The sequence below is a fragment of the Dromiciops gliroides genome, chromosome 2 (assembly GCF_019393635.1).
Source record: "Dromiciops gliroides isolate mDroGli1 chromosome 2, mDroGli1.pri, whole genome shotgun sequence".
NCBI classification, from domain to species: domain Eukaryota; kingdom Metazoa; phylum Chordata; class Mammalia; order Microbiotheria; family Microbiotheriidae; genus Dromiciops; species Dromiciops gliroides.
The window spans coordinates 384,758,096-384,785,075 of NC_057862.1; the positions used below are offsets into that span (position 1 = coordinate 384,758,096).

The 26,980-nt window shown below is 44.8% G+C and overlaps 1 protein-coding gene across 10 annotated transcripts in view; it reads left to right on the top strand.

Moving 5' to 3' along the window:
• The window catches only part of LOC122740557 (DAB2 interacting protein), a 336,399-nt gene that overhangs the window by 282,703 nt on the left and 26,716 nt on the right, over positions 1 to 26,980 (top strand). For all 10 annotated transcript variants that reach the window (XM_043982899.1, XM_043982902.1, XM_043982900.1 and 7 more), the window contains 5 exons: positions 3,824 to 3,977; positions 9,973 to 10,071; positions 11,946 to 12,497; positions 22,900 to 23,044; positions 23,316 to 23,460. In XM_043982899.1, the coding sequence (XP_043838834.1) occupies positions 3,824 to 3,977; positions 9,973 to 10,071; positions 11,946 to 12,497; positions 22,900 to 23,044; positions 23,316 to 23,460 (1,095 nt within the window). The remainder of the gene's footprint in view (positions 1 to 3,823; positions 3,978 to 9,972; positions 10,072 to 11,945; positions 12,498 to 22,899; positions 23,045 to 23,315; positions 23,461 to 26,980) is intronic.

The window sequence follows — 26,980 nt, forward strand, 5'->3', positions numbered from 1 at the left end:
CGGATGTGAGATCAGTTCTCTACTACCCTATGCTGCCTCTTGAATAGCTGTTGATTATAAGTATAGAATCCTCAAATAGGAGAGGGGCCCTGTGGACTTGTGTTCTGATTCTTTCCACACAAGGTGTTCAGAGAGAAAAAAGTGGGTTCTCTAACAACCCGCTCGATGTTGGCCACCATCAAGGACAGAGTTTAGGGAGAAATAGATCATGAGCTGGGTCCAGTGTGACAGTTGAACATAGGCTGCTTCTTATCATTCTAGAGTTCTATCCTTAGAGCTCACATTGTCTTTACTCAGTCAGTGGCCATCTAATCTAACCCCATCATTTTACAGAGAAGAAAAATGAGGCTCAGAGAAGGGAAGCAATTTTGCTCAGGTTCACACAGGGATTTAATGATAGGGCTGGTATTAGCTTGGGTAATGGTCCATTCTTCCTTCCTTCCTTCCTTCCTTCCTTCCTTCCTTCCTTCCTTCCTTCCTTCCTTCCTTCCTTCCTTCCTCCCTTCCTCCCTTCCTCCCTTCCTCCCTCTTTCCTCCCTTTTCCTTCTCTCCTTCTTCCCTTCTCCTTTCCCTCCTTTCTTTCTTCTCCTTTCCCTCCTTCCCATCCATCCTCCCTTCCTCCATCCCATCCTCCCTCCTTCTGCACATTTCTTCCCCTCCCTCAGGTAGTAAAATAAGAGAGTTGAACTATATGTTATCTAAATTCTCTTCTAACCTTAAATCCTTGGATTCCATTACTTCTGATAGGCCTTGGGACTGCACCATCTCAGTGTCAGGCCTAAGAAATGGGGACTTGCTGTGTGTGTGAATGACAAATGACTTATTCACTGCCAGTGACATTTGGAGACAGACACACTTAACTTCCTCCTCCTTGTGACCTTTCCATTCTCCAGGTGCATTGCCCCAGCCAATTGCCTCTGGTCCCACTGCCCTTGCCCTGGTAGCTTCCCTTGGGGAGGAGTTTGGAGATCTTAAGGGGCAAAGGCAAAGCTGAATTTCTAGGAATCAATGAAGACAACAGGGCCTTATTTATCATTGTCTCTGTGTAAACACTTGGGGATCACTGCTCAGGGAGATCAGCACAGAGCTAAGGAGCTGGTTGTAGATGGGGGATGACAGGCTGCTTTGACCAATGGCCCCTCAGAGAGAAGAATCGACCTGTCTGTCTAGTTCAGGAAAAGGATGAGACATGCTAAGTTCAGCCATGATGTAATGGAAAGAGCCCCCATCTGGGAGTAGGAAGACCTGCATTTGACTCCTAGCTCTTTTGTTTCCTGCCTGCATGACCCTGGGCAAGTCCCTTCCCTTTTCTGAGCTTCTCTTTTCTCCTCTGTAAAATGAAGGGTGGAGGATGGGCTGGACTATTTGAGGTCTTTCTTCTAGATCTAAATCTACAATCCCAAGATCCTTTCTGAGCTTCACTTTCCTCATCAAATGAGGATGGTGATAATTGACACTACTTACCATCCCAGGTTGTTATAAGGAAATTTCTATGTAAATGTGCTATCATTACAATAATCTTTTCCGGAGGTGGTGAGAGTTTGATTAAGGTATTTGGTGAGGGCAGCTAGGTGGCACAGTGGATAAAGCACCAGCCCTGGATTCAGGAGGGCCTGAGTTCTAATCTGGCCTCAGATACTTGACACTTATTAGCTGTGTGACCCTGGGCAAGTCACTTAATCCTCATTGCCCCACCCAAAAAACAAACAAGGTATATGGTGGCTGCAGTGAAGAGGAAGGGACAGATGTGAAACACTTGCAAGAAAAAAATTCTAGTCCATCCTGGGCTGTGTCAGCCCTTCTGTCTCCTGCCATTGTGGGCTTGGTGGTCTGGGATGGGCCAAACCAGACAGGCTAAAATAAGGGTATAGTGGTAGCTTAAAGTCTCTGGGCTATGTCACAAAGTTGGTTCAGAAACTCCTGTGTGTTCTCCTGGATCTCAGGGAGAGTCAATATTCTCTGGACTCTGGGGGCCCCTGGACCAACCAAAATTAGAGAAGGCTCCAGTGCTGGGTGAAGGTCACCTGTATCTTACAGAGCAGGTGTATATTGTTCTAGAAAGTTCTCAAGGAGGTGAACTTCCTGAAGGCTTTAGAGCTGGGTGTGGGTAAGAACTCCTTTAGGAGTTCAGGTTGCCAATAAGCACTTATCTAGCACTTAGTATGGGCCAGGGCCTGACTTCAGGGAGTTCACAGTCTGATGGGGGAGACAACATGCAAACAATTCTGTACAAACAAGATGTAAACAGGAAGATCTATGACTCCTCAAAGTCCTTCCAGGTATGGAAGTAATGGGTGCAGGGCACAGACTGGAACTTTCTCCTCATGCCCTTCTCTCAGAAACAGGCACAGAGGGTGAGGGGATCTATGTCTGAGATAGAAAGCAGGCCCTAGCCTAGAATCCTGCCTGGGGAGCCTGAGTAATATAGTGGAAAGGGCACCAAGTGGCTGACAGGCAAACCTGGATTCAGATCATGAATCTGCCATTACAATTCACTGTGTGTCAAGCCATTCTTCCTGACAAGCTCTGATTCTTCACCTTTGCTATGGAAGGGATTAGACTAGATGGACTCTAATGTCCTACCTTCTAAGGTAGCTGCAAAGGTTCTGTGGAATTGTTCTATACTTCAGTCTTGCTGGCCCCGCCTCCTGGGAGAGACAGGGGCAGGAGCCCAGCCTATGGAAACCTTTAGAATCTCAGAAAGTCAGAGCTGGCCATTAGAGACCATCAACTAGATGGGCCCTTCATTTTAGCCAGGTCATCAAGTATTTTATTAAGGGCCTCCTGTACGCCAGGTACTGTGCTAAGTACCTGGGGCTTCAAAGAAAGGCAAAAGAATCCCTGCTCCAAGGAGTTCACATTCTAATGGGGGAGAGTCGTGTAAATAAGTAGGTATTGAGGAGTTAGAACTGAGGGAAGGGAATCTTAAATGGAAATTCCCAGAAAAGATAATGGGGAAGGTGTTAGAGGAAGAACCCTGCCTAATTGATTAGATGGCATCTTTCCTTCCCCACTCCCAGGTGTGTTTATGTTTGTTTATATGCACAAGCGGTGACTCGTTTACCCCCACCCACACCAAGAGCCACACCCAATTCCTGTCCCATCAGTCTTTCCTAAATAGACTTGAAAAGTGATTATAATGGCACACAAACTGATTTTGAATCAGAAGACTTGAGTTCAAATCCCAGCTGTGTTTTTTGATTGCTGGGTGATCTTGGGCAGTTCCCTATACCAATGTGAGCCTCTCCAAAATTGAGGAATTAAAGGTTTAGACTAGATTAAGCAGTTCACATCCTGTGGGCAGCAGACCAATGATGGGGGTTGAGAGAGGGGCCTGAGCACAAGGGAGATGTGGAGGAGGGAGTTATTATAAGATGTCTATGCCCTGCAGTGTATTTCTTCAGTCACCTGATCCACACAGCTACGATTGTGGATGTTTTTGAAATTTTTTTTTTTAATGTTAAAAACTCTGTATCCTTGAAAAGATTGGGAAATAATGGACCAAATGAGGTTTAAGGTCCCTACCAGCCCCAAATCCAGTGAAGTATGGGGCTAGGCTTCCCAAACAAGAATCAACCCTTGCTGCCTGAGTCATTGGCTAACTGCACCATGGGGTGAATTCATGGGGATTCCAGTGCCTGTCCCCCCTCTATCTTCCTGACCCAAGTATTCTTTCCACTAGAAATGGAAGCAGCTTTTCTAAGCTGTGGTAAAATGGGATTGAGGGGGTGAGGGTGTAGAGATTTGGGGAGAAGAGGCTAGGATATCCCTGGATCTGATTAATTAATAGTGTCTTCCCCTTCCCCTGTCTGTGCCTACCCAGATCCCATCTGATGCCGAGGCTGAAGGAATCGAGGTCCCACGAGTCCTTGCTCAGTCCGAGTAGCGCGGTGGAAGCGCTGGATCTCAGCATGGAGGAGGAAGTTTTCATCAAACCTGTTCATAGCAGCATCCTGGGCCAGGACTACTGCTTTGAGGTGAGATCCTGGGTTGGAAGGAGCTACCCCAGCTCAGGAGGGGAGGGAGGAAGATGCCCTGGGTGCTGTCTCCTTTCCTGTGCAACCTTCATATTGTGCCACTGGCCTCTCTTATACGTCCTCCTCCTCTAATAATAGCTAACATTTTATAGTGCTGACTATGTGCCAGGCACTGTGCTAAGCATTTTGCCATTATAATCTCATTTGATCCTCCATACAACCACAGTCATAGGTTTTATTATTATCCTCATTTTACAATTGAAGAAACTGAAGCAAATGGCTTAAATGACTTGCTCAGGGTCACGTAGCTAGTAAGTGCCAGATTTAAACTCAGGTCTTTCTGACTCCAAGCTGGTACTCTTATCCACTCTACCACCTAGCTGTCCCCCAAAACCTGCAAGTCTCCCTATTGTTAACTGAGTAAAAGGTCAGGATCTTTAGCTTGGCATTCGAGGCCTCCCGCCCCACCTCCACCCACCCCCCATCCCCGTGCCAATAATCCAACGCCATTCCATCTTCCTAAATTCATCTCACACTCACTACAGGCATGTAGAGGCAGCTGCAGTGTCATGGAAGGAGACTGGATTTAGAGTTAGCAGACCTGGGATTAAAATTTTGGCTTTGCCACTCTGTGTAAATTATTTCCCTTCTTTGGGCTTCACTTTCTTTGTCTGCAGAATAAGGAGGTTGGATGAGGTGATTTCTAAGCTTCTAATGTCCTCTGATCCTTGATTTTCTGTGCTCTCACCAAACTGTATTACTCACCCTCCCTATTCTATATCCTCGCTTGTCTGAATCGTGCCTTTGCTCGTGTTGTTCCCGGCACATGAAATCTCCCCTCCCCCATATTGGTTGAAATCCTACCCAGCTCAGATGATGTCTCTTCTAAGAAACCATCCATCTTACCCCTCCCCCCAGATCAATAATAACCCTTTCCCTTTTGTATCTCAAACGCCATTCTGCCCCTCCCTATGGCAATTAGAATACTCTTGTATCATAGTTATTAAAATAGGTGTCATACCCTTTCCCTTGGCCCTGTCTAAATTTAGTGTCTTCCCACGTGCCTAGCACTGTGCTTTGCACATCTCAGTATGTATACTTTGTACACACTTGCATCTATGCTGGCCCTCCTCCCGTGTATTCATATTCTATCCCCTGCACGCCTTCTCTTCCTGTGAGATCTTTGTCTATACAGCTGGCATATAATAAAAGTTGGTGGAAAGGAAAGAAGAGGGAAAAAAAAGAATTTCTGCTTAGTGATTGAGCGTCAAAGGAAAACAAAACAGAGGAGTCTCTTCTTTCCCTCCAATCACTTAAAAAGACTTGATGCCATTGGGACAGCAGAAAATAATCCAGAAGAAACTGCTTCCTAGTGGGAAGTAGAAGAGGCAGAATCTAACTCTTTTCTGTCCTGCTCCACCTGGAGTGGGAAGGAGAGCTGTGGAGGGGAGGGCTGCCTCTCATTTGGCCAAGATGCTGGATCCCTCAGGGAGGTTCGGGATCAAAACCTTCCTTTTCCCTGTAGAGCTCCCTGTGCCTTAGGACAGGACAGGGACAAGGGAGGAAAAGAGGGTTATTAATCCTTTAGGAGAAATCTGCCTCCTGGTTTATTCAAGTATGGATGAGCCATTCATTCTCTCTGTGTACTTATTTTCTTCATCTATAAAATGGTTATTTTTTTGTTGTTTTGGTTTGTTTTTGGGGGGCAATGGGGGTTAAGTGACTTGCCCAGGGTCACACAGCTAGTAAGTGTCAAGTGTCTGAGGCTGGATTTGAACTCAGGTCCTCCTGAATCTAGGGCCAGTGCTTTATCATCCACTGTGCCACCTAGCCGCCCCCTAAAATGGGTATTTTAATTCTTGGCCTGCTTCACAAGGATGTTTTAAGGACCAAATGAGATAATATATGGAAATGCTTTGGTAGTCAGGTCTTCCTGACTCCAGGCCCAGCACTCTATCTATTGTACCACCTAGCTGCCCCACAGCAGAACATAAATATGTTAATATATAGTTTCCTAAGTCTACAGGGATCCTGATATCTAATTTAGTGGCTCCATTTCTATTTGAGTTTGGCACCACCAGTATAGCCCATAGAGATCTGGCTTTGGAGTTAACAAGACCAGGGTTCACATTCTACCTCTGTTGATTCTTTGATCCTGGACAGGTCATTTAACTTCTCATTGCTAGAGCACTTTAGTCTCCAAGATTATAACCTGCAGAATAGTTGCTGATCAGCATTGATAGAAGGACTTGCCTACCCCAATAAAATCACAGATATACTGTAAAGCATTTTGGGAGGTGGGGCAGGGCACTGAGGGTTAAGTGACTTGCCCAGGGTCACACAGCTAGTAAGTGTCAAGTGTCTGAGGCCGGATTTGAACTCAGGTCCTCCTGAATCTAGGGCCGGTGCTTTATCCACTGAGCCACCTAGCTGCCCCAAAGCATTTATTTTTTGTTTATCCTTGTTTTTTGTGGGGCAGGCAGGGTGGGGTCACTTATGTCTAGGGCTGGATTTGGGCTTGTGGCCTCCTGGGTCCAGGGCTGGTGCTTTGTCCACTGTGTCACCTAACTAACCCATGATGACATCTTTAAAATAGGTTTGAGGGGTAGGAGGAATGCACTGGGGGAGGCGGAAGGGGAGAGGTGGACTGGGGAGAGGTAGCTCACATGAAGGAAATAAGAAAAAAATTTATGGAGGGGAGGGGGAAGGAGTGGGGGAGTGAGTGAATCGTACTATCATCAGAATTGGTTCAAAGAGGGAATAACATACATACTCAAGTGGGTATAATAATATATTTTTCCCTGAGGGAAAGTGGGAGGGGAAGGAGATCTGGGGAGGGGGGGGGGAGAAAAGGGGAAAGAAGGAAGGGTAGATTAGGGGAGGGAGCAGTAAAAAGCAAAACACTTTCAAGGAAGACGCAGATATTCTGAACAACTGCACATGTATGACTTATATTGAATTGCTTGATTTCATAGGGAGGGTTGAGGAGGGAGGGAGGAAGAACATTTAGAACACAGAATTAGCTCAAAGACCTTAATCTCCTCAGAGTTGGCTCTAGGAGGGAATAACATACACACCCAATTGGGAGGAATAATCTATCTAACCCTACAGGAAGGTAGGAGAGGAAGAGGATAAGGAGAGAAGGGTGAAAGAAGGGAGGGCAGAGCAGGGGAGGGGGCAGTCAGAAGCAAAACACTTTTGAGAAGGAATTGGGTAAAAGAAACTAGAGTAAATATCATGGGAAGGGAATAGGATAGAGGGAAAGAGTTATGATGATTACAATGGCAAAACGTATGATACTTACTTTGCTGGGCTATTGTGAAGAAAATTCATTGTCAAGTTTAAGGTACTATATAAAAGTTATGATGAACAGGATGCTATCAGAAAAACCTGGAAAGACCTACATGAACTGAAGCAGAGTGAAATGTACTGTATACAATAGTGTAAGATGATCTGGGAACCACGTGGTTATTTTCAGCAATGCAATGATCCAATATAACTCTGAAAGACTTATGAAAATTGCAGTCCATCTACAGAGAAAGTACTGATGGTATCTGAAAACAGATTGAAGCATATTTTTTTTGACAGTTCCTTAATCTGAAGTTTTGTTTTTATCTGTTTTCGCTCACTACCTAGCTAATGTGGAGATGTTTTCTATGACTGCTCATGGATAACTTACATTGAATTGTTTGAGTTCTTGGGGGTGGGGGTTTGAAGGGAGGGAGAGAAGTTGGAACACAAAAGTTTTTAAAAATTGATGTCAAATTTTGTTTTTACATGCAATTTGGAAAATAAAATTCTAAACAGAGGGGGGGAAAATCACAGATATAGACCACACTGGTAACTGCTTTTATGAATGACATTTATATAAGGTTAGCAACGTACTTCTCATCTAAGTCTCTCTACCAGTTTTCCCATGGTAAGTGGGGATGACAGTACATGTAAACATCACCAGTGAGGGACCTTTGTAAACTATAATGCACTACGGAAGGGGGAGCTACTATCATCATCATCTTCTTCCTCATCATTATTCTAACCAACTTGGGGCTGAGGGAAGATAAAAGGGGGGTAAGAAATTTTAAAGGATTATTATAATTTTAAATATATATTTAAAAAAATAATTTGTACATAGATTTTGCAGTTTCATGTGTTATTATACTATGTTATAGAAATGCTGTTTTATTCCATAAATTAAAAATAAAACAATTAAAAAAAAAGTCTTGACTCTAAAACCCTGAGGGAGTAACATAACCTTCTTCACTCTGAGAAATAAAATAAATCCCTGTCTCTTCTGATATCCTCTCTGGGTTGGGCTGGCCCGAGTCTGAGCTCTGCTCAACAGGAGGCTGGATGAATTAGTCTCAGAGTGACCCTACACTCAGGAGAACAGTAGTGCTCTATGGGGTGACTCCAAAGGTTCCATGTCTTAGGCACGGAGGATGGGACAGTGCCAATGGCTTGGCTTCTCCTTGTTTCCTCCATTAGTTCCTTTAGCCTCTACTTTGAGATCATTTCTCAAAAGATTAACCCCCTTGATAATTATGCTTAATTAGTGGAACCATCGATCTGAGGGATGGCTATATTCATGTAAATAAGTTGCATCATGGAAATTAATGCGTCCTACATTTTCCTTTCTGGTCCCTGCAAACTCATGACATGATGCTTGGCCTCTAGAACACAACTGCTCTTTGCCAGTTGGGTGCCTGTTGATAGTGTTGGTGGAGGAGAAGGAAAAAGAAGAAGAGGAGGAGGGGGAGGGGGAGGAAGAGAAAGAGCTTCTCTTATGGGAGCAAGTCAGTAGCTGCTAGGGAGCTGTTCTTCTGGGAGAGACTAAGAAGTGTATTCTTAGCTGGGGCAGGGTGTGTATGTATGTGTGTGTGTGTGTGTCTGTCTGTTTCTCTGTGTGTCTATGTGACTTTCTTTTGTTGCTCCTTTCTGGTCCTTGTCTGCTTTCTCTTCCCTGGTGGGTTGTGCTGTGGTAGAAACAGCACAGATTTAGACTCAAGAGACCTGGTTTCTAATCTTGGTTCTTTTACTTATTAACTCTGTGACCCCCCCAGGCCAGTCATTTCCCCTTTTGAAGCTTTAAGTCTCCTGCTCTGTAGAATGAGGGGGCTGGATAAGCAGATCTCTAAGGTCCCTTCCAGGCAAATGTCCCTTAACTTTTGGATTCATAACCCTTGCCTTACTACTTTGCAGGGTTGCTGTGAGAAAAAGCACTTTGCAAACTGTAAAACACTATATGAATGTGAATTATCATTTTTGTGGCAGTGGTTTGTTGCTCATGATCCTTCAGATGGGCAACGTGGGATAGAGAAAAACATCCTGAGTTTGGAGTCAGAAAACCTGGGCTTTGATTCTGATTGCTGCTTATTACTTGTGTGACCTGGAACTAGTCAATTCCCATTTCTGTGCCTCAGTTTCCTTATCTGTGAAGGAAGGTGGCTGGACTACATGAGCTCCAAGCTTCTTATACCCCTAAAACCTAAATATCCTTTCAAGTGGTATTGAATCATGATCTCAGAGTCAGAAGACCTGATTTCAGTCTGTTCCCAGGTCTACCCTCTTGGTTTCCTCAAACTGTAAGATGAAGTTTTGTATTAAAGGAGAAGCAACAAGAGTACTAGACCCAGAGTCACCAGACCTGGGATGGAATTCTAGGATTTCTAAGTAGCTGTGTTACCTTCAGAGATTTCCTTTTTCCTCTATGCCTCAGTTTTCTCAGAATGTCAAAAAAGGGAAATGACCTTAGAGATCATCCAGTTATTTATATATTTGGATAAGAAGGCAATTACCTAGGAATGGAGGACTCTCCACCCCACCCCCTCCCCTAGTCTCGTGCTGCGAGTGCACACGTGTGTGTGTGTGTGTGTGTGTGTGTGTGTGTGTGTGTGTGTGTGTGTATCCCAGGCAGTTTATGTTCTTAGAGCTGTCCAATATGTAGACATAGGATATCTGTTTCATTATCACACTGTCCTTGTTCCTTTCCACACAGGTAACAACTTCCTCAGGAAGCAAGTGCTTTTCCTGCAGATCAGCAGCCGAGCGTGATAAATGGATGGAGAACCTTCGGCGAGCTGTGCATCCAAACAAGGTAAAATCTGGGATTAGATGGGTGGATCGTTCCCTGAATTTCCTCTCCCTCCTGGGACCACAGTGTCATTTGTGGGAAACACCCTGCTTTGGTCAGATTTCAACCCTGGTGTCAAGCTATGTCTACCCAAGTGGGAAGATTTAAATAAGTTCTGCAGAGGTGCAGGAGGGTAGAAATGCCAAGGAGGGGAAGTGTGGAGGTGCAGGACTGGACAGTACTCTCCTGAGGCATATGCTGGCCCATGATCTGATGTTTTACTGGGCATCTAGGTCACTTTCTAGCTATGCCTCCTGTGGTTCTCCCTGATCTGGACATAAGGGATTAGAGGTGGAAAATCAAATTAACTACATTGACATTGAATAGTCCCTGGCATCTCATCCTAGTTTTGTTTGTTGTTCACTCATTTAAGTCATGTCCAACTCTTTGTAACCCCATTTAGAGTTTTCTTGGCCAAGATACTGGAGTGGTTTACCATTTCCTTCTCCAGCCCATTTGACAGATGAGGAAAGTGAGGCAAACAAGGTTAAGTAACTTGCCCAGGGTCACACAGCTAGTATGTGTCTGAGGCCAGATTTGAACTGAAGAAGATGAGCCTTCCTGACTTCAGACCTGGCACTATATCCACCGTGGCACCTAGCTGCCCCATTTCATCGTAGAAAGCCCCACATTTTTGGGGAAAGAAACATGTTTTTTTTCCCAGCCACAGTTGAAATCTCCTGAGTGACTCTCTAAAACCTCTGTACTAACAGAGGTTTTAAAACCTGCTAAGAAGTGGGGATTCCCTTTCCAAGCATCACCTTTCTCTTCCATGCCCCCATCTTCCCTAAAACTCTCTGATTTCCAGTTCAGATTCTTTGCAATCTCTCTCTCTCCCTCTCTCCCTCTCTCCCTCTCTCCCTCACTCCTCTCCCTTATTCCCTACTGTTGATGAGTAGGATGAGAAGTCCTACTCATCGGAAGTCAGAAAATCATAGAAAGTGGGAGTTAGAAGGGATTTTTTAAAAAAAGAAAATGGAAAACATCATGTTAAAGCTGAAAGATACTTAAAAACAAAAAATATGAAAATGTTCAGCATAAAATGTTAGAATTAGACGGGACCTTAAGCATCATATAATCTAACTCTCGTTTAGCAAGTGAGAGGCCTGAGGCCCAAGAAGTAACTTATCAAGGTCTAATTAGTAACAGAAAGAAGGTATGGATCCTGAATTCTCAGATTCTCAGTCCGTCCTTTTTTGCCTTATTTGTCTTAGGACCCTTAAAAGATGGTTTCTTCTCTTGTCTAATTTTCCACAAGACATTACTATTTGCAGTGTGTTTTCTTAGGTTAGTTTATTTCTCACTCAAGACATGAGGTTAAGGGCAATCCAGAAATTAGAAGGAAATAAGGGTTTATAGAAGACCCACTAACCTACTCGTCTTTTGATATCAAACTCATAGTACATTTTGGCAATTTCAATTTCAGACAGCCAAACCAAATACATTCTTTCTCTGGGCCTTAGTTTCTCAGTCTGTAAAATGAAAAGGTTGAACAAGATGACCTCTAAGGTCAATTATGTGCCTAAGATTCTTTGTTTTATGTTATAATGTTCTGTTTTCCATAGACCCAATCAGAACATTGTGTGTTCTTTGTTCTCATTTCTAACGTCTCTTCCAGCTCCAAAATTCTATGTTCTCTGTTTTAACATAATATGTTTTAAGGTTTTTTGCAGCTCTAACATTTTAGGACTCAGATTAACTCTTGTTAGCTAGGCCATTTAAAAAAATATACAGGCAGAGGACCACATTTGCCAATGGGGTGGTTGGAGTGTATGGTGGAGAGGAAGGGGAATCATTGCTCCCTGCCTAATCTCTCTGAGTGTCCATTTGCTCCCTAGGACAACAGTCGGAGGGTGGAGCACATGCTGAAGCTCTGGGTCATCGAAGCAAAGGACCTCCCGGCCAAGAAGAAGTATTTATGTGAGCTGTGCCTGGATGATGTCCTTTATGCACGGACTACATGTAAGCTAAAGACAGATAATGTCTTCTGGGGGGAACACTTTGAGTTCAACAACCTGCCCCCGCTCAGGAATATCACCGTGCACTTGTATAAGGAGACTGACAAGAAGAAGAAAAAGGACAAGAACAACTACCTGGGCCTGGTGAACCTGGCCGTGGCCTCAGTTTCTGGGCGGCAGTTTGTGGAGAAATGGTACCCTGTGGTAACACCCAACCCCAAGGGCAAGAGCCCTGGCCCCATGATCCGCATCAAGTCCCGGTACCAGACTGTCAGCATCCTCCCTATGGAGATGTATAAGGAATTTGCTGAGTATATCACCAACAACTATATGGCTCTGTGCTCCGCGCTGGAACCTGTGCTGAGTGTCAAGAATAAGGAGGAGATGGCATCAGCCCTGGTGCATATCCTGCAGAGCACCGGCAAGGCAAAGGTAGGGGCCGAACCCTGCATGTTCTTCGTGCCCCAGCTTGGTACATGTGTGTAGCACCCATGCATGCACACACACACACACTCACACAGTCCTACTGAAAGCCAGTTTGCTTTCTGCCTTGTGACCCTTGACTCAGGCACTAGAGTCCTAAAAGAGATGTGTAGCCAAGCTAGGCATCACCCAGAGTCTGCTTTCCCTCCCTGTCTAGGGAGTTTGGGAGATGGGATGTTAGGACATAGAACATAAAAAGCTAAGCTGCAGAGGACCTTAGAACACAGACTTTCAGCAATGGAAGAGATGGAATGATAGACTATAGAGCACAGAATGAATGTGATAATAATAATAGCTAGCATTTCTGTAGCTCTTTGTATATGCCAGGCACTGTGCTAAGCACTTAAAGTTAATATCTCATTTGACTCTCATAATAACCCTGGGAGGTAGGTGCTATTATTACCATTTTACAGTTGAGGAAACTGAGCCCAGTGTCATGCAGCTAGTGAGTGTCTAAGGCCAGACTTAAACTCAGGTCTTCCTGACTCTGGACCCAGTGCTTCATCCACTGCAGCGCATAGTTGTAAGGGCTTTGAGGGACCTTAGACACCATGTACTCCAGGGATTCTTTTATGGCTAAGTTTTTTTTTTTTTTTTGGTGATGCATTTGGGGTTAAGTGACTTGCCTAGGGTCACACAGCTAGTAAGTGTTAAGTGTCTGAGGCCGGATTTGAACTCAGGTCCTCCTGACTTCAGGGCCAGTGCTCTATCCACTGCGCCACCTAGCTGTCCCTTCTCCAGGGGTTCTTAACCTGACATCTACTAGCTTTTCACAAGTATATATTTTGATAACCGTATTTCAATATAATTGCTTCCCTTTGTAACCCTATGTTTTTTGTGCATTTAAAAAATGTTATTCCAAGAAGGCATCCATATGCTTTCACCAGATGGCCTAAGGGGGGACCTTGACACAAAAAGATCATCTCAAACACCCTCATTTTAAAGATGAGAGTACAAGGTCTGAGAGGTAAATTGGCATGTCCAAGGTAGTGGAACTACAAGTAAAGCCCAAGTGTGATTTTTTTTTTTTTTTTTTTTTTGCTGCAGGGCAATGAGGGTTAAGTGACTTGCCCAGGGTCACACTGCTTTATCCACTGCACCTCCTAACTGCCCCTCCAAGTGTGATTCTTTTTTGTTATTGTTTTGTTTTGTTGTTTGGTGGGGCAAATGAGGGTTAAGTGACTTGCCCAGGGTCACACAGCTAGCAAGTGTCAAGTGTCTGAGGCTGGATTTGAACTCAGGTCCTCCTGAATCCAAGGCCAGTGCTTTATCCACTGCTCCACCTAGCTGCCCCCCAAGTGTGATTCTTAATGCAATGTTCACTGTTCCAAGGCGGCTTCCTGGTGAAATTCCTTCTTGTTGGGGATTTCTTTGCCCATAGCACTAGTGATGAGGCTGAGGCTTAGAGAAGTAACTCAGACACAGACCCAATATCCAGGTTGAATGTGTACACAACAAGTATGGGGCTGAATATTACTTCTGGGTTCTAGCCTCTATGAAAGGACCATGATTGTTGTAAAGGGACAGGGATGAAACCCGACCCCCTGCATTGAAAGTTAGGCACTCAGGAAGTTAGTTTCTTCCTCTTGTAGACTTATAGGCACTAAAGGGAGCTTCAGAGATCATTTTGTCCAGCTCCTTTATTTAACCTAAGGGTCAAAACAGAAACTGAGGCCCACAAAGGGGAAGTGTCCTGCCCTGGGTTACACAGTGAGTTAATGGCAAAATTTAGTCTCTTTACTCCAAGGGCAGGTCTCTTTCTACCAAGACAAGCTGCCTCTCCTCTCCTTTGAGTATACCCAGATCAAAGGCCCTGTCAGAGTCCCAATTAACTGAACTATTTGTCTAAGATGGTTAGTCAGCACTTGGGGAGGAGGGTAATTTGTTGGGCAAGTAGGAAACCGTCTCTCCCCTGCTGGCTCTGTTGAACCTGCTGGTACCTGCTCATTACTGAGGATTAATGCCATCGGAAATGGTTGGTATTCAAGATGGGAGAGGAGGGGCTACTGCCCCCAGTTCTGATCTGGTTAGACCTTGTTTCTGGAAGCTGGGTTCCTGGGCCTCAGACCTCTCACAGTACTTCTTCCCACTCTGAAGGGGGTCAAAAAGAAAGATCCTTGCCCAGACTTGAGGATACCCTTCGTACAAGCTTGGCATGAAAAGCAGAGTTGCTCACAAAACATCAGTGTGATATAGTAAAAAGAGCAATAGAATTGGGGTCAAAAGACCTACATTTGAGTCTTGCTGTGTATTAGCAACCTTGGCTGAGTTGCTTCTCTGTTTGGGGCTCAATTCATAAAATGAGTGGGGTTGAACCAGTTGGTCTCCTAGGTTTCCTTCTAGTGCATCCATTTTCTGTGCATCCATAACATAGATTTTATGACTCTTTCTACTGTTATTTCTACTCCTCTGATCGGTCTCCCTCATATCTCACTTGTTCCCCTGCCTCTTGTATCATGCTCACACACCCTACTTCTGGCCTTATACCTCTGTAAAGAAGGAGGTTTCTTTCTCCTCATCTTCCTCCCTCTTAGGGGCCAAACCCCAAACCAAGTCAATCTATTCCATCCATATATTAGACACTGGGGAAAGTACTTGGTCTTGGCTGGGTTACCTCACTTGATTTTTCAACCAGGGCCTCAGTCATCCACTTTCTAAAATGGGCGATACTTGATCCTCAGCTGTAGGGGATATCATATAGGAAATTGGTCACACAAACCAGGAAAGGTAGCTGCCGTCAGACTTAACTGAATGGGAAAGGAAGGGACAAACCTCAGCTCATATTTAGGAGAAGCCAGATTTTTTTTTCCCTGCTTGGGCCTGAAGTTCACTTGAAGGGAAACTTGGTACCATGGGCAGTGCCAAGGAGGAAAAAAAAGCAGATAACCAAAGAAACAGCCCCATCACACTCAGCTTTGGGCAGAAGATAAGATCTGTGGTTCAAGCTTGTTCGCTAAACTGATAAGAACACTGGGGACTTCGAATCCATCAATGCAACTGTCTCTCTCATATTTAAATATAATTAGATTGTTGATCATAAGATTTAGAGCAGGATAAGGACCTTAAAAATGATCTAACCTCCTTTTACATGTGATGAAACTGAGACCTAGACAAGGTTAAGTACTTGCCCAAGATCATAGAGTAATAAGTAACTTGAGCCAGGAAGTGACCCCAGGGTCTGTGATTCTATATCATATGAGCACCTTTGTGGGAAATGTAAGTTAAACGTATCCCCTACCTTTCCCTTTCTAGATCTGTTTCCTTACTTTTTAAACAAAAGGAGTTGGGCTGGGTGATGTCTAAGGTCCCTTTCGGTGCTAACATTTTTGATTTTATTATGTTCTCCATCATTAAACCTTGATATACACTACCCTTTAAGGCCAAGAATAATAGCTGGGATCCAGGTAACTTAAGTCTTGGGTCAATTTTCTTAGTACCCTATTCACTCCCCCTAATTTTATCCCCCCCTCAAAACAAAAACAAAAACAAACCTCATTTCCCTTTCAAAAACCACAATAGCACATTGAATAGGTATGATTGATGGACCTAGAAGAGTCAGCCTTAGCTTCTAGAATAAATCACTACCAGAACATCCCTCAAAAAGATTTTTTCACTCTTTACACCTGCTATCATTCCTGGTGGGGAGGCATAACTAATGCTTGCTGTGGGATGAGAAGTGAAGAGTGTGATCCTGGTGTTCTGCCTGCCTGAGCTCGTAAGAAGGTCACAGTCAGTCATTGCTGGTGCTAATGCTCCAGGCAGTCTGCTTTCCTTGATGCTATCGCTAAGGCAAAGCTGCTGAAGAGGTGGAGATGTCAAACCCTCCTTTTGGTAAATTATTGTCCCTGGTTCTGCTTTTCTAGTACTAGTGATAAGTAAGATCTTGGGCAGGTCATTTGCCTTTCTCAGCCTCAACTCTTCATTTATAAAATCAGGGGGGTGGGGGTGGGGAGATAGCTGTGAAGTCAGACTTGGTTGTTTAAGTCTTGATCTTCAGTTGTTACTGGCATGTGACTCTGACTGAGTCACAGAACCTTTTAGTGCCTCTGCCAAATCTCTAAGCCTGCAAATTGCTCCATAGTTGCTGATCTGCCTTAGTAGAGGAGGGCTTTTCCTCACTACCACATTAATCAAAGCACAAGTATAGACCCCCATCCCTCAAAAAGAAAAAAAAAAGGAAAAAAAAAAGACATTGGTATAGATAATTTCTTGGGCCTCTTCTAACTCTAAATCCGGGATTCCTTTCCCATACCCATGCTGATGGTCCTAGAGGTCAATGATAAGATTTAGGCCACCCTCTCATTGTATAGATAAGGAAACAGATGTCCGAGAAGTGGCTTACTCAGAGTCACACAACTAACAAATAGCAATGCCAAGACTCAAACCCAGGTCTTTCCACTACATTATACTGCCTTGGGCAGGTTTAATGACCTTTTTTTTTTTGTGAGGCAATGGGGGTTAAGTGACTTGCTCAGGGTCACACAGCTAGTAAGTGTCAAGTGTCTGAGGTCAGATTTGAACTCAGGTACTCCGGAATCCAGGGCCAGTGCTTTACAACTGCGCCATCTAGCTGCCCCTAGTTTAATGACCTTTTGTGAAGCTGAGTTCTCAAATAAATTTTCCCCCCCTCTACCTTAAAAGGGGAAGAAACAGACAAGAAGTAGGTTCCTAAGAGGCTCAATTCTTCAATGACCCCAATAGAAATGTTTGCCCAAAGGGAATGGTAGAGGAATCCTTTCTCCCCATTAAGCAGCCCCTTAAGCACTGGCATTGTCTACTTGGGGGTTCCACATGACTCCTAGAACTGTGTGTGTGTGTGTGTGTGTGTGTGTGTGTGTGTGTGTGTGTGTGTGTGTGTGTGTGTGTGTGTTTGTTGGGGCAGGGGGAGAGTGGCATGGGGAGGACAATTTTTCAAAGAAAGCCTTAGCTAAGCTTTAAGAAGAAGGACTGGAAAGATAAGGTCTATGGCTCAAGGCATTAAATCTGGGGTAAACATTTAATTACAAAGGTAAATATAAATTTTTATTTGTTTCTAGTTCAAGGGTATTTCTGCGTTTGCATGTTAATTTGTATGTTGATGGGGGAAGGGCTAGAGAGGGACCTTTATGTCCGATTTATTCTATCCTAAAAGATCTCCAAGCAGAGACCTGGAAAGAGAGTCGAGACCCAGGTTATAATCTCAGCTCTACCATTTACTAGCTTTGTGACCTTAGGTAAGTCACTGTCCCTCACGATGCCTCAGTATCCTCATTTATGAAATCAAGTGGTTAGATTCTATCTCTACTGTCCCTTCAAATTTCAACATTCTATATTCTAGCATTCTTTGTTCTACAGTCTCTCCTAGTTTAAAAAAAAAAAATTCTGCAATTTTGTGATACCCAAGAGCCAGCCTTTTACTGCTACCACCCTGACAAGATTCCTCTGGGCTACCCTCAGAGTTATGGCTGTGTCGGGGTTCCCATTATCAAACCAACATTTCAGTTGCCACAACCAGGCTATAAAACACTAACCATCCCACCTGCCTGAAGCCTCTTCGCCTTCTGGGGCTCAACCCAAGGGTTTAATTCTGTTTTGGCATTCATGAAAATTAATTTGGATCCTTTTAAATAGCAGTGGCAGAGTAGGAGAGGGAGAAAGAAGGTGTTGCTCAGAGTAAGGGCCCTTTGGGGAGCCAGCTTTGACATACACAGTACTGACATCTGGGGCAAGTTGGCAGGAGGAAGGGCTCAGCCTTCAATAAGACTGAGGATAGAGAGAACCATACAGCATACTTTCCTTCCCTTGGCCTTCCTGTCGAGGAGCAGTGCCCACTCTGCAGGGAAGCCCCCAGATGGAAGTGGGAAAGGTTTCGCCTGTCACTTATCTTCCTCAGTCCAGTATTGTGTTTACAATGTCACTCCGTCTCTGCTTCTTTAAAGTCCTATCACATAACTGGAGTGCCAGAGTTGGAAGAGATCTTAGAACACAGAGTGTCCAGAACCAGAAGGAACCTTAGGAAACCAACCCCTTCATTTTACAGACGGAGGAACTGTGACCCAGGGAAGGAAAGTGACTTGCCCAAGATGATACACCAACTTTAGTTCTTTAGTTGGTGACCAGGGGGGATGGGGGGGGGAGGTGGAACCTATCTGCAATCAGGGATAGAATGAGAGAACCTTAAAGCTTGAAGGGATTGGTTTCCATGGAATGTCAGAACTGAAGGAGAACTCAGAGACCTCATACTTCCCCTTTTACAGATGAGGGAACTGAAGCACTGTAATTATCCCAGGGTCACACAATTATTTAGCTTCAAAGTCATTATTACTACCCAGGTCTCCTGACTTCCAGGTTAACACCCCCCCGCCCCAGCACTGTACTTATAAGTCTTAGAAGTGGAAGAAACCTGAGAAGTTGTCTGGTCCAAACTCCCATCTAGTGCAGGGGCTTTCTGTTAAATCTATGACATGGAACACTTCTCTCCTGGGAAGCTGTGGATTGCACTGACAGGGCTCTCTGTAAAGGGAGAGGTCCTTCTGCCATATTGTTTGGACCATCTGGATTTGGATATTTCATGTTTTCTGAAAGTAAGTTTCACTTGGAATTAGAAAAGATTGGAGTCTCTGGGATTGTCAGAGATGTTGTTTTTCAGGGAATAGAATCCCGATGGAACTGTCTCAGTCTGTCTAGTAGGTCCAGGGAGATAATGGCAGCAGTGATGTTGGCCCCCATGCAATATAATTATAGAAGGAGAGTTAGGTGTCTTGGGGAATATTCCCTAGGAGAACAACCTCACACCTGGGTTCAATCATCCACAGAAAACAGGAGCCCCATTATGAAAGGTGTGTGTGTTGTGTCTATATACACATGCGTGTGTGTTTATGTGCATATTTATTTGTATGCATGAGTTTCACCAGTAAGGCTACAGAATTACTCCTGATTAACCATGGACTTCATATCCTAAAACCTTAAATTTAGAAGGCAAATCAGTTTCCCCATTCTTAAAATGTTTTATTGGTATTCTTTTTAAATACCAAATAAAGCATGCCTTATAACAAATAAGTACAGTCCTGCAAAACAAATGGTCGCATTGGTCATGTCTGCCTCAATAGCCCACAAGCCATGTTTCACAATCAGTTCACTGAAGTCAAAATAGATCACTGAATTGATCAGAATTTTGAAGTCTTTCAGTATTGTTTTCCTTTACATCACTGTGGACACCATGTAAATTATCCTCCTGGTTCTTCTTACTTCACTAAGAATCAGTTCAGATGAGGCTTTCCCACTTTTTTTTTTCTGAATTCTTCAGTTATCATTTCATATAGTGAGATCATTTATTCCATTACATTCATATGCCAGTCTGTCCCCATTCCCCGGGTAACCATTATCCATTTTCTATCCCATTCCTTGCTATTACAAAAAAATGCTCAAGTACATATTTTTGTCTATATGAGACCTTTCCCTCTCTTTGATATTCCTTGAAGTATATGCCTAGTAATAGTATTGCTGGGTCACTAATTTTTTTTTCCATTTAGTGATTTTTTTTTTTTAGTATAGTTACATCTATAAGGAATATACCAATTCACAGCTCCACCAACACTTTATTAGTGTACCACAGCACCTCCAATATTTACCATTTTTATCTCTCAAATCAACAAGCATTTATTAAGTACTTACAATTGGCCCCTAATGTGCTAAACTCTAGGGAAACAAGGAAAAGCAAAAAAGTGTGTGTGTGTGTGTGTGTGTGTGTGTGTGTGTGTGTGTGTGTGTTTGTGTGTATTCCCTGATATAAAGGTGCTTATATTTTGTCATATCTTCCAATCTGATAATTTTCCATGTTTAAAATGAGGTTGGGCTGTATGATCTCCTATGTCCCTTCCATATTTTACTTGAGGATAGAGACTGACTCTCATTTTTATATTTGTATCCCAGTGCCTGACATATAAGTACTTAATCAAAGCTTGTTGATTGATTAATTTGGTGAAGAGACTTAGGGGAACACAGCCAAATTTGTATAGCACACTGGCCCAGGAATCAAGAGGATGAGCCTGACTTGTATGACTTTGGACAAGTCACTTTCTTTCTTTCTCTGTCTTCCCCATCTCTTTCCCTTTCTCCCATTACTTTCTTCTTGCTGCCCTCCTCACTCCTGTTCTGTTCGATATATCTGTCTCCTCTCACCCCATCCCTACTCCTTCCCCACTCTCTTCCATGTTGCTAGAAGGCTTTCCTTGTTACCAGTTTCTCTTCTCTCTTTTCAGGAAACTCTCCCCCCCCCCCCCCAACCTCCCTTACACCCAGAAGCCAGGAGAGCTAATTGTGGGAGTGAAAGGAGGGAGTGGGGCTTTGTTCCCCTAGAGGGATTTTACAGGCAGCTCTGAATAGATGGGTGTTGGTGGGTTTCTTTTTTAAGCTTCTCCTGCTGAGGGGAGGTTTTTCCCTCTTGGTGTTTCCCCCAGAAACATGCTGTGAAGGGGGTCTGACAACAGCGATTTATTCTCTGTAGTGGAAAACACAAAGGCACAAAGTTCAGTCCTTTTGAGAAAGCGAAGGCGGCTCTCCGTGGTGCTACCACATGAGCTGGGTTGTTTTCCTGGGCAGCCGTGGAATCCTCAAAACTAAGAATCTCGGAATCCCCAAATTCTCTGAATTGCAGAGTATTAGAATGAAGTTGGAAAAGACTTTAAAAAGGCGGTTCCACCCAAGTCCATCCTCCATGCAGGAATCCCCTCTCCAGCATCCATGGCAGATGACCATTCACCCTCTGCTTGAATGCTGCTAGTGACGAGGAGGTCATTACTTACCTAGGCAACATTTCAGGATAGTTACATTTCTGATTAAATTTCTGATTAAATTTTTCCTTAAAATGAGAGACAGAATCTGCTTCCTTGTCTGTAACTTCTACCTATTGATCCTAGTTCTGCCCTCTTGGGCTGAACTAGAGAAATAAAGTCCTTCTTTCATATGACAGCCCTTTAAATATTGGTCATCAGTCAACAAACATTTGAGCACCTACTATGCGTCAAGTGCTATACTAAGTGATGGCTAGAAAGCTATTATGGCTCCCTTGAGCCTCCCTTCATGTCCCTCCTCCACACAGCCTCCCTTTTACTTCCCTAGCCTCCCCCAAATCCCCACCCTTTGAAGCCACCTCCTTGGAACCCTCATGGCTAGAACCATTGCCCTGTAGCTGAGTTTGGCTGGATAAGGACCCAAAAGGCAGGGAGAGGCCACCCAGCAGCTTTAGCTGCAGCCTCTCCTCAGCAGAGCCCAAGTTCTCAGAGGACCCCCCCCCCCCCGCCGCGACACTTCAGCAAGCACTGGGGCCAAGGGGACATTGGCCTCTAGAAATCAGACTGAGCTTAGAACCCACATGGCGGGAGCAGAGGAAGAGCTGGCCAGAACATGCCTGGAATTCTGGTCCTCAGGGGAGAGGGAGGGGCCCTGGTTTTGCTTGTGGTTTAAACCTGTTTATGATAAACATATCATTTGTGTCAAAGCTGAGTGAGCCTGAGCATATGCGTATCAAAGATTAGGTGGGGACTGGCTCAGCTCTGGTCCCTGCAAGGACTTTTTTTTTCTTCCTTGGGGAGACAGGAGTTGGAATCAGAGGACCTGAGTTCAAAGACCAAGACTGCTATTTACTGGCAATGTGACCTTGAGCAAACTACTTAGCCTCTCTGGGCCTCAGTTTTCTCATCTGTAAAATAAAGAAGTTAGACCAGCTAATCTCTAAGGTCCCTACCAACTCTAAATCCTATGAACTTGGTTCAAGCTAGAACAGGAAGATGCTAGATCTTGGTTCAAGCTAGAACAGGAAGATGCTAGATCTTGGTTCATACCAGAACAGGAAGATGCTAGATCTTGGTTCATACCAGAACAGGAAGATGCTTGCGAAAGGGAGAGAATAGAGGAGAACCAGGAAACCTGAGGGGGTCTGACATAGTTCTGAATTGCCTTTTCCCTTATTGAGCATGATATCCCTCTACCCAGTCAAGAGAAATGGGGGTGGCCCGGGGCCTGAAGTTGGGTCCCTCTCTCCCTTATCAGACTTTTAGGTAGGGGTGACACAGAACAACTCATATCTGCATTCTGTTTAATACCCCTGAGGTTGGTAGAGAAGATATTTTTGTCCTCATTTTGCATTACCTGGACCCCTAAAGAAATTAAATGAAGTGTTTCAGTAGAACTATGCACCCAGGGCTATAAACCTAATAGGGATCTTGGTTGGCAGTAGGAGCCTGCTATGTTGGGGTGAGAAGAAGAACCCCACTGCCAGACAGGAAAAGCCCTTTCTGCTTCCCCCCAGGACAAGGACTGACCCCTCCACAGAATATGCTCCCTCAGGCCCCCAATTCACTCCCCTCTGCAGGACTTCCTTACAGACCTGATGATGTCCGAGGTGGACCGCTGTGGGGAGAATGAGCACCTCATCTTCCGAGAGAACACATTAGCCACCAAGGCCATTGAGGAGTATCTTAAGCTGGTGGGCCAGAAGTACCTGCAAGATGCCTTAGGTTGGTGTGGCTGGACGTGGAGCCAGGGATGGAGGGGAGGAGGGGGGCTGGGTAAGGCTGAGGGGATCATCCAGAATGGGGTGGGGGAGGGTGAATCGTGGCTCATGCCCTGAAGAAGACAGAGCCCCTGCTCCCAGGTGGTTCCTATTCTAAGGGGGAAGATCCTTTCCCTCACACCTCAAATGTAATCATGTGGTTGCCTGAGGCTGCCCTCCCACATAGCCCAAGGGACCTCACACCACCTGTCCATGGTGGGGGCATCTCTTTGCAGGTGAGTTTATCAAAGCTTTGTATGAGTCGGATGAGAATTGTGAGGTGGACCCCAGCAAATGCTCATCCTCAGACCTCCCTGAACACCAGAGTAACCTGAAGATGTGCTGTGAGCTGGCTTTCTGCAAGATCATCAACTCCTACTGGTCAGTATGGCCTGTGATCCTCTCCACCTGTTGCCCCTGTAGCCCCTGCTATGTACTGCTGTATCCCCTGCCACTTCTCCCACCTGCTACCCCCTGCCATGTCGCTTCAGCCCATCATCCCTACCCACTACCTTCTGCCCTGCCATTCCTGCCCTCTCCCCTCACCTGCTGCCCGCTGCCCCGCCACTCATGCCCTCTCCCCCTTGACTTCCTTGGACCTGCAGTGGAAGTCACCCAGGAAGGCAGGGAAGAGGGCACTTCCTGCCTGTGGTGGAAAGAGCATCTCCTCATTCACCTCCACAGCCTTGTGCTACAGAGCCCATTTTTAGAGCATTGAATGGTTTACTGAGATACTCCACTGTACCTGGCCCCCTCCAAGTTGTAGGTAATCATCATACTAGAGGCCTTATAGGACTGTCTCTCATGAGGGAGAAATGTTAGAATAGGTTTAAAGCACTTTGTAATAGAGAAAGTAGTGGCTAAATATCAGCTATTGTTCTCACTGCTGCATTTACTGGGTTCATGAATGCCTTAACCCCCTAATAGACATATTTATTTATTTGTTTAAGACTAGGTCTCACTAACTTCCCCAGGCTACTTCTGGGCCTGATGCCACTACTGATTGATGTAAGAGTTTTTTTTTGTTGTTGTTGGTTTGGTTTTTTTTTTTTGGTGAGGCAATTGGGGTCAAGTGACTTGCCCAGGGTCACACAGCTAGTAAGTGTTAAGTGTCTGAGGCTGGATTTGAACTCAGGTACTCCTGAATCCAGGGCCGGTGCTCTTTCCACTGCGCCACCTAGCTGCCCCGATGTAGGAGTTTTGATCTACTCCATTTATTATTATTTTTAAATAACCAAATTTTTCTCCCTCCTTCCCTTCTCTCTCCCTTCCCCAAGACAGAAAGTGATCCAATATAGGTTATATGTGTACAATCACATCAAACACATTTCTGCATTACTCATGTTGTGAAAGAAGAATCAGAATAAAAGGGAAAAACCTCCAAAAAATAAAAAGTAGAAGCAATATGGTTCAATCTGCATTCAGATTCCACAGTTCTTTTTTCTGAATGTGGAGAGCATTTTCCATCATGAGTCCTTTGGAGTTGGCTTGGATCATTGTATTGCTGAGAAGAGTTAAGTCTATCACAGTTGATCATTGATCTGCTCCATTTCTGACCTGGGTGGGTTCGGCCCTTCTCAGACAGCCTGGTGGTTCCCTGCTCCAAAGGGGCTCACCATTAATATTGGTATCAGGGCAGCTAGATGGTGCAGTAGATAAAGCACTGGCCCTGGATTCAGGAGTACCTGAGTTCAAATCTGGCCTCAGACATTTGACACTTACTAGCTGTGTGACCCTGGGCAAGTCACTTAACCCCCATTGCCCTGCCCCCCCCCCCCCCAAATGATATCAGTATGCTCACCTTGGTGCAGGAACTTAACACAAGCCATTGTAGCTCAGAACTCCCCAAATCAAAAGGTCCTCCAGCCTCAGCCTCCCCTGTAGCTGGGATTACAGTTGTGCCACCATACCCAGCTAGCTACTTTAAATTATATCATTTTAGAGCTCAGAGGGCCTCAGGGATCTGATGATTCAAGGTTCACAAACTTTTTTGGTGCCTGTGTCCCTTGACTTTCAGTAAACCTTCCCATGCTCCTATTCAGTGTGAAAGGAAATACATGAATAAAATAGAAATTTTTTAAGATGAAAGAAAATAAGTTCTAGAGTTTAACACACTTATCCTCAGAAGAAATAAAATAGATTGATTTCAACAAATATCCCTCCTTGACAAGTTTTTCTTGTTCCCCCTGTGGAAGATGCACCCTTGGTTGGGACCCCCTAGCTCTAGGGGGTCAGAATTAGAAGGGATGTGACAGGTCACCTGGTCCAATACTTTGCTTTTCCTTAGGGTTCCAAAGACATCTCTCATTCAGCAAGTCAGGTAGAGCTGGGCTGAGACCCCAGGCCCGGACATTCCATTGCTTTACTATTCAACCCCTACTGGAAGCTCTTTGAAGGCAGGGATAGTTTCTGGCTTATTTACGGACGCCCCTTATTCAATGCTGAGGACATAGCAGGCCCTTGATAAGTGCCAAAACATTGATTCTAGCCTCTTGGTTGGAGATTGGGAGGGGGAGGCATGTTTTCTTCTAGTATCACTACCTCCTTGTCACTCACCTTTCCTAGGGAATAATTAGTGGGAGCCGGCAGGTGGAAGCCTGGGATTGGTGGACCAGGCAAGATAAGGTAAAGATCAGTCCCAGCTTTATATAGAACAGTGGAGTCTGCAGGCTGGCTGGGGACCATGAGAGGGAGAGCAAGTGTGCTGGAAAGCTGTATGATAACCCAAAATTGTTATAATTAGGGCATGATTTGGACATCTGGGAAGTTTCAGTGTAAGCAGAATTGCAGCAAGCTGCTGCTGGCTCCCAGAAGAAAGCTGTGTGATGAATGATAGGCCTGGGCCCTACACAAAGCACTACTGGGATTTGTTCAAACAATTACTGCCTCCTCTCTTCAAGGCCCAGAGGAAAGTGAGGTTTCCCAGGACCCTGTGGGAAGGAGAGCTTCTCTCCGCTGATGCCCCCAGATTAGTTTGGACAGGTTTCCTTTTGAGATCCATGCAAGCCCTAGCGGGGGGACTCAGAGGCAAGAGGGAAGGGGCAACACAAAAGCCAGACTTACCCTACTGGAAGGAAGGGGAGGAGGGAGTCCTGTTTGTGGGGGCAACTCTTGAGTCTGAGCTAGCAGCCTGCCTCTTTGTGAGGATTAGGGACTGGTAAGTAAATATTCTGGGCATGTGGATGAGTAAGTAAACTTTCATTGGTTCCCCATCCACCACTACTACGTAAGTCCAAACCCCTTCACTGAACATTTGATGTCTTCTACAATGTGGCCCAACCTAGATCATCAAGAGCTGGAAGGGACCTTAGCATGAGAAAGAATAGAACAGAAAACATAGAATGTCAGTGCTACAAGAGACCTTAGAGTACACAGTGTTAGCACATAGATACATCACTGAAGGTTGAGTTTATAAGATCCATTGAAACAGAATTTTGGAACTAAAACCTACCTTAGAACTCAGTGTCAGAACTGGGAGAGACCTTAGAACTGAGAGTGATAGAACGTGAATTCAGTATCTTCACTTTACAGAAAAGGAAACTGAGACCCGGACAGGAAGACTATGTGACTTGCCCAAGGTCATATAGTGAATGTGGCAGAGCCAAGATTTGAACTGACTCCCCATTAGTCTCGCTTCCTATTTTGCTGAACTCTACCCCTCCAGCCTTATCCCTTGTTCCTCCTCACCAAGAACCCTCTGCTCCAAACCAGGCTTGTCTTCTAACTGGCCCTGAAGCTGGAGTCTCGTGGCTACACTGGAGCTCCTTGGAGAGAGCTGAGGTCGTTCTCAGGGAACAGAGCCATGTCATGTGGCGTGATGACTCCAAGACGGGGTGTTTCAGGGATGAGTATTTGTTTTGACAAAGTGAAGCAGTATCCAAGAGACCAGAAGGCTTTGTTT